The 7,148-nt window shown below is 38.9% G+C and overlaps 1 protein-coding gene and 1 non-coding gene across 2 annotated transcripts; one reads left to right on the forward strand and one right to left on the reverse strand.

Annotated features, from left to right (window-relative positions):
• Nucleotides 1-216: 216 nt before the first annotated feature.
• LOC128368953 (ceramide synthase 2-like) lies at nucleotides 217-6,833 on the reverse strand. Its single transcript, XM_053329883.1, has 10 exons — nucleotides 6,667-6,833; nucleotides 5,657-5,774; nucleotides 4,328-4,446; nucleotides 4,110-4,167; nucleotides 3,930-3,980; nucleotides 2,785-2,877; nucleotides 2,480-2,608; nucleotides 1,111-1,220; nucleotides 823-976; nucleotides 217-435 (listed from the first exon to the last, which is right to left on the reverse strand). Exons 1-10 carry the CDS (start codon nucleotides 6,831-6,833, stop codon nucleotides 217-219), a joined length of 1,218 nt encoding a protein of 405 aa, XP_053185858.1.
• On the forward strand, nucleotides 3,352-3,424 carry trnar-ccu (transfer RNA arginine (anticodon CCU)). Its single transcript has one exon. It is a non-coding gene; the product is annotated as a tRNA-Arg (tRNA).
• Nucleotides 6,834-7,148: the final 315 nt, after the last annotated feature.

A 7,148-nucleotide genomic window follows, 5' to 3' on the forward strand; every position in this document is an offset into this window, starting at 1 on the left:
CTGCTACATCAGCATTTTTTTCATTATCACATTTTCACCCTTTAGTTGTCTAATTTCATTCTCAATTAAAAGAGAAGCACAAAGACACCAGTGCTCATGACCTGTAGCCCACAGGGAAATCACATCCATTCTGTATCACTCAGTGTTAAAAATGGCTGTTTTGACCTTTTTTAAATAGCAAAACCTAAGCTAAATGTGGGAAAAAACATGAAGTCTTTATTGAGCTTTACGCATTCTGTCAGCTACAGAAGCCCTGTGGTTGGTCAAGTTATTAAGGACACAACTGTTGGTCAACATGGACAGTTTAGAGTTCAGGGTGTCTTTACTTCTCTCCCAACTGTAATCTCCTTCTTGATCAGCACTTTCTTCCCCTCCTTTATCCTCCTCTTCTTCCTCAACCTCACTCTCTTCATCACTGCGTTCATCTTTTTCCAGCTAAGGGCAGAAGAAGATACAAGATTTGAAATGTATATCTGAAAAGGTTGCATGTCAAAGATTACAAATTACTGTTAGATTTTACATCTAAATTAAGAATAGACTCCATACATTACTTTGTCAACTTCTATTTCGTCTTTAAACAGCGTCTCCTATAAGGCTGACCTTCATAGTTGAGGTTATGGCTTATTTCAGGTTATGGTAATACATCATAGAGATAACTAGTAGGGATTAGGGATGAGATTGGGTTCAGGTAAAGGTAAAGGGAAACACACTGATGAAACAGACCTCAACACAACTGTATTTCCACATGAAAGCTACTATGTGAGGATTGCAGAGGATCACCCTATAGTTAATATTAGCTGTACTGCTGAGCCTGAGTCTCACCTTTCCTTTCAGGAACTTGTAGACCATGCGCAAAATCAGTCCAGCCCAAAAGATGTGAAGAGCTTGCAGCACCATTAGCAGGACGTTGAAAAAGTAGTAGCCGACAAAGGGTTCAAAGACCTCCATGGACAGCACAAGGGTGGTGTGGATGATTCTGTACACCACCAAAGAATTGTTTGTAAGTGTTAGTTCGAAAAAGGTTGTTTTGGGGTTTTTTGTCAGTTACATGTCAGTCATGATATAAGAAGTAGTTGTAATACATGTTATAAAATGGAAAAAACATCTTACTTGCTGGGGAAAATCACCAGTCTTGTCACAAGGAACACCACAGCAAACACAACAAAGAGCATGTCACATGTTTTCCTCCAGCCAGTGCCGTAGTTAAACATCTTGGCAGACTGCAAAAAATAGGTATGATTGAACTGATCAAAGACAATATGTAGGATAATTAATATCTTGTAATAAATAAACACAAGTGGGGAATGTGTGCTTAATGTCTGCTGCAGTTCACTATGACAATGAGTCTGTAATATGAACAGGCTTTAATAACGTCAATGTTTATTCAAAGTGGAGATTACCGCGAGAGCCTCTGTGCACTTTACAGGTCAATAAAAACAGAAAAAAGAATGGAGTTAGCCTATTAGTTTGTTATTCCACAAACAAGGAAATAGTTACCAACCTGTGGGTTTAGGGAGTCAGACAGTTATATCCTCTGACCTTGGGTGCCACAGCAATGCTGCGCCACTGTTATCAAAGTGACTCCTGCATTCCCCTAAACACCACAGACAGCTGCCTTCACCATCTCAAGGAGAGAGACAGTATGTCTTTCTGCCAAGATGATAGTGTGGCCTTTACTGTGACGTCAAGGTCCATGCTTGACCCCAAATATAGAAAATTCCCTAACAAGAACAGAAATGGACAGAGTACTGATCCCAGTTGGACACCTCATTTGACCTTAGAGGACATAATATTATTGTATATGAAGCAAGAAAATGCCAGCCCCTTGAGACCAATAAGGTCTGTCAAAGGCAGCACTTAAATCAAGTAACAGTAAGACAAGAGGAGACATCAAAGTCCAGTGTTTGGGTCTGTAGGTGCACTGAAACTGTTTTCAGTGTTAGTATGTCTTTATTGTGGTGTTTGCTGTGTGTAGTTTCCTTTCACATTTTACTAAGTGCAACCCTGCAGAACAGTGGGTTTTAAAAAAAAGAAAAATGTCTGAACCTCGTTATGCACATCCTTTTGTTTGGTGAAGGTAAACAAAAGTGACCTCTGGTCGCTGAAGTCCTCTTAGCTATCAGGACCCAGTCACAGGATTTCCTTGCTGGAAAAAAGCATACTGCAGGCCACTACAGAGATCTGAGGGGAGATACTAAGTTTCTAAGAACAGCCTGAAGTGCAGAGTGAACGTCTGACTGCAGTCTGCAAAATTCAGACAGTCAGCTTTTCTTACCTAGGTAGAGGCAGAAACTGGCCAACCACGAGGTAAATTTATGGTGACAATCTCCAAAGAGACTATATTTTATTTATAAGGTCCAATGTGCACTTTAATAGTACACGTGATACTTTTGAGTCCCACCAGTGTTACATTAAAGCAGCAAGAGTTCTCCTTTTTTTTTTTTTTTGCACAGCACAACATTATGAGACTTCACATTACCTCTAGCAGGATGTCAGAGGAGTCATGAAGCAGCATGACCAAGGTGCCGATGCGAATGTAGTTGGCACAGTAGGAGAAACTGAGCAGGAAGATGGTGGCCAGATGGTGGATCACCTGTTCCCTAAAATCCTGTCCAAAAGAGCATATGTAGAGTTGCAACTCAGAATATAATTACCTTCATATCTGAACAGAACATATTAACTTAACTCACTGTTAACTTACTGTATACACCTTCACTTATTTCTGTCAAGAGCAAATGTGTTGAAGGAGGGAATCAGCTGTGAATCAAACGTTGAGGTTCTCACCTTTCTTTTGATGTCCACAGAGATGCGGAGCAGCAGAGAGCCATAAAAACCCAGCTCCAGCATGTAGTACCAGTAATGAGCTCTCTCCATGGGCTGTAGAGTAAATGTGATTAAAAAGTCAAAAATAGATTCAGAATAAAGCTCAAAATACAGAATCGAAATTACTTTGTATTATCAAACTTTGTTTATAAAGCACAGTAAGTGAAAGTTGAAACAATTAGGTGATTTATCTACATGATCATTTATTTGTTGGTTTATCAGATATGATTTTTCTAGTTTTTCATTGTCTTTTCTGTTAGTAAACTGAACATCCTTAGGTTTTGGACTGTTGTTCAGACAAAATGAGACATTTGTAGACTGATGAACTTGTTTCAAAAGCCAAATAATTAGTCTGCAGTGTTGGTCGCAATGAATAACATCATCAGGCACTGGAGGCATTCATGATTCCCTGACTTTACTTCACATAAAGGTTGTTATTCCTGTCCATAGAGAAATGACTTAAAAGGATTACAGTGTAAATGCACTTAACACTGACTCATTCATGGTGGGCCCACATCTGCTGCAGCAGCCCCAGTGGCCTAATGGATAAGGCACTGGCCTCCTAAGCCAGGGATTGTGGGTTCGAGTCCCATCTGGGGTGAGTAGCAGAGTGGCGCAGCGGAAGCGTGCTGGGCCCATAACCCAGAGGTCGATGGATCGAAACCATCCTCTGCTATATCAATATTTTCACAATGTCACTTAATGTCTAATATTAGGGACTGCGGCTCAAATATAATCCATTTGTATTTGAGACACTGAATCAGCATTTCCTGATCACAATAATCACTTGCAGCTAAAGAATGATGATTTAGTTTTACAAATGTATTGTGAGAGCAGAAATAGACTGAGTTTGAAACAGAGCAGTCATTGTTCTCTAAGTATGAATGAAGAAATAGATCACTTTACAATTATGTTACTTTACCATTATGGTTTATATTTCCTCTTGAAAACATTTAATCTGTTTCCTCAAAACTCAGATTTTAGTCAGACCACATTTAAACACTGATCACATTTCTCATAAACATCATTGTTGAGGCAGTTTTAATGTAGAAGAACCGAGCCAGGGGCATAAAAATACAACATGTTGTACTTAAAGTCATTTTCACCTGTACTGGGTATTGCCTCCAACATTCCCTGCGGTCCCAGAACCACGGCTTCTGTAGAGGGAAAAAAAAAAAAACAGTAAAAATGTACAAAAGAAAAGCAAAGATGTCAAAAAATAGTTTTTTTTAGCAACAATAGTGTTTGCTATTGTGGTGTTGCTATGGAACGGTTTTGACACTTACATCAATCAAACATGCCAGTCCAGCCATGAAGGCTGTGATATAGAAAAAAAACCTCCACCTGCAAAAAAACACAAAGCATAAGATTAAAACAAAGGGCACCATATTCATCGCCAAAGCTTGAATGACTCTTGCAGTGGTGAATGTGACAAAATTGATCCAGCTCTTTTAAAAAAGCTGCCTCTGAATTTTGTGATGGTGTGGTGAAGGAACGGACTTACGCAGCTTCACCAAACTTCTTGGTTTGACAGGGCCTGTCCTGGTTCCTGCGAAGGCGGAACCAGGTCTCAATCTGCCTCTGTGTTTTTCCACACAGCGACATCAGAGCAACAATTTCACTCTGAAATCACAGCACGGGAGATGTATGAGAGAGAAGGGATGTGAGTCAAATGTTAGCAAGAACAACAGCAGGTGTAAATGGGGAAGTGACAGAAGGGACAGAAGGGACAAACAGACAAACACGTTTATTTTATTACACAGGCCTTCGTAACTTCACAAAATGACTTTGTCCCTCTCTGGTTTGAGAGTAACCTGAGGATGGAAACTTTTTTTTGAACATGGCATTAAATCTGTGGAATAGACTGCCAGGAAATCTTAAAATCATAACCAGCTGAGGAGATTTCAAGCTGGGACTTGAAACCCACACAAGAATTTGCTCCGAGGTTATTCAAGGTGGGATATTAGGTGTCTTTCTAAATTTTATGGATTTGTTTTTTAATGTAACTTATTTATTTTAATTATTATGGACAGATCCTAACTGATGTTTTTATCTCATATTTACAGAGTTTTCAATTAGTTTTATTACCTGAGGTGAGTAGGGCCTGGCATGGTCCAACAGCAGAGATAGTGATTACTGTTGTTAATACAGTGAATTATATTCTGATTATATTGTATTATTGTTTTGATTACTGTGCTGTATCATGCTTGCCTTGTTATATCCACCATCCTGACCCCTCCCCTGCACACCCACCATCCCCTAAGGGACCACAATGGAAACACGCCTCTGGGCCTTATTGTGTTATTCTGACTTTTCTCTTTTATATCAGGACTAAAAGACATGACAGAGCTTGTGTGTCTTTTATTAAAATTGTAAAATAAAATCTAGCAATGAATCAAGTACATGTTCATCATTTTTTAAACAAACATCCCTGCTGAGATTAATTAAATTGGGTCATGTGATGAGTAAATATTTGGTAGTTTTTTTGTATTTTTATGAAGAGAAAGCAAACACGAAACATTTTCTGCAATTGCTTCTAGTTTATACAAAAGTTTAAAGAGAGAATTATGGGATGACACGATCCAGATGAGGAGCTTGCTAGACACATGATATCATGTGTACATGTTGTGAGGTGTTTTCCCCCAGGCTGCGTTACCATCACAACACTCATGTTCATCTGTGCTTTTCACACAGAACAACTCGTAGGAGGAAATAAATGCTTGAAAGTTTATTATATATAACTCTCAAACATTCATCGGTGTGCTCATAAAAAAACGGTATGCTGCCATATAAACTGAGTACATGTCAATACATGAGACCTTTTCATACTAACCTGTGTCGGCTGTCTGCTCTGCTTGGTGTAAAATGACTCCAGCTTTGGGGAGGGGGGAGCAGTCATTTGCAATCTATTCTTCACCCCCAAACATCTGCCCATGGGTGGGGCAAAAAACCTGCAGGCGAGGAAAACAAACAAAAGACAATTGACACATATGATGACATAACACTAACTGCAGAAGAGTCAGGGGAATAAAAGCAACATATATACAGTCTTATCACTAAGCCTGACACAGATTGATGTTTAAAAGTTTATTCATCCCCTTGATAGAAATGTTGCACTACAGCAGCAGTGGAGAAGGCAGGAACACAGGAAAAGGATACACAGATAACATTAATGCTAGAAAACTGCAAAAACATAATGTAAATCTAAATCAGTGTGCATTAATGTGTATATGGAAAGGCAAGGTTTTATTTTTAAAGTATATATTCATAGTCAGTTATGTTTATTATATTTTATATATCATAGATCATATATAATAAATATGAAATAGACAATATGATATATCAACAAGATTACATTTGATTGCAATAACTTTACTGCTATAAGTGTTACAACAGCCAATACACTGAGGATGTAATAAACCAATCAAAAGGCCTGAGGACAGACTGTACTGCACTGTGTACCCCCTCTTTACTTTCTATAGTCTTTCTTTTTTTCAAATTGGTAACTTGGCATGTCTTTAATTAGATGTTGGAAACAATGTCAAAGTTCAAGATGGAAGTTAACATTGCACATATAAACAGTGTACAGTTAAAATACTTACCATTGAAAATTATTATTTGAGAAAAACACAGTCCTAGCGCTCTTTCTCCTTCTCGCTCTGTCTGTCTCTCAATAGTCCTCAAAGCCCTTTTCTCCCTTATGATAACAATGCTGTTTCTGCCAAACACCTGCCCACTCCCCCACATGATGGACGCTTGATCAACCTTAACCTTACATGAGTTTCTTAAATGGCTGCATTTATATTTCTTAAAGGAGTGATAAACAGATGAGTGGTGCTGTACCTCTCAAATATACAGCGTAGGCCGACAAAGCCTAGTGCAAGGGGCAGCGCTATAAGAAGGTCCTGGGGTTGCGGCTGGTCAGAGTCCGCTAACTGTTCCATGTCTTTCCAGGTCACACCTGGAGGAAGCCAGTAGTCCTGACTCCATACATCTGAGAGCAGGTCCATTCTGCTTTAAGAGGATGAGGAGAGGTGGTGAAGTAAATGAAGATGACAAAAAACCAAACAAAACAGTGATTTCCAAATAATTAAAGTCTCCTTACACTCAAATGTATTCTTCTTCTTTTCTTCAATTCAACTTCTGTAAGTGTGATGTGGAAACTTGAAGCTTCCCTTGCACAAATACTGAGGATGGACTTATCAGTGAAGTCGGAGATGTCTTGTGTCCAGCAGAAAAACTTTTGAAAAAAAAAAAGAATAATCAAAGATTCAGATTTGTTCATTGAGGGAGAAAATGCCATTTTAGGGATTTTCTAGGAGGTA

This window comes from Scomber japonicus, chromosome 12 (genome assembly GCF_027409825.1).
Source record: "Scomber japonicus isolate fScoJap1 chromosome 12, fScoJap1.pri, whole genome shotgun sequence".
NCBI classification, from domain to species: domain Eukaryota; kingdom Metazoa; phylum Chordata; class Actinopteri; order Scombriformes; family Scombridae; genus Scomber; species Scomber japonicus.

Bases quoted from the DNA above. Each gene is read 5' to 3' on its own strand.
- LOC128368953 (XM_053329883.1), bottom strand. From the start codon at position 6,833: ATGGACCTGCTCTCAGATGTATGGAGTCAGGACTACTGGCTTCCTCCA. The intron at 2,878-3,929 runs GTGAAAATGACT...TTTACTCTACAG, and splicing joins GGAGGCAATACCCAGTACAG to CCCATGGAGAGAGCTCATTA. The intron at 2,609-2,784 runs GTGAGAACCTCA...TCTTTTGGACAG, and splicing joins CTGTGGACATCAAAAGAAAG to GATTTTAGGGAACAGGTGAT.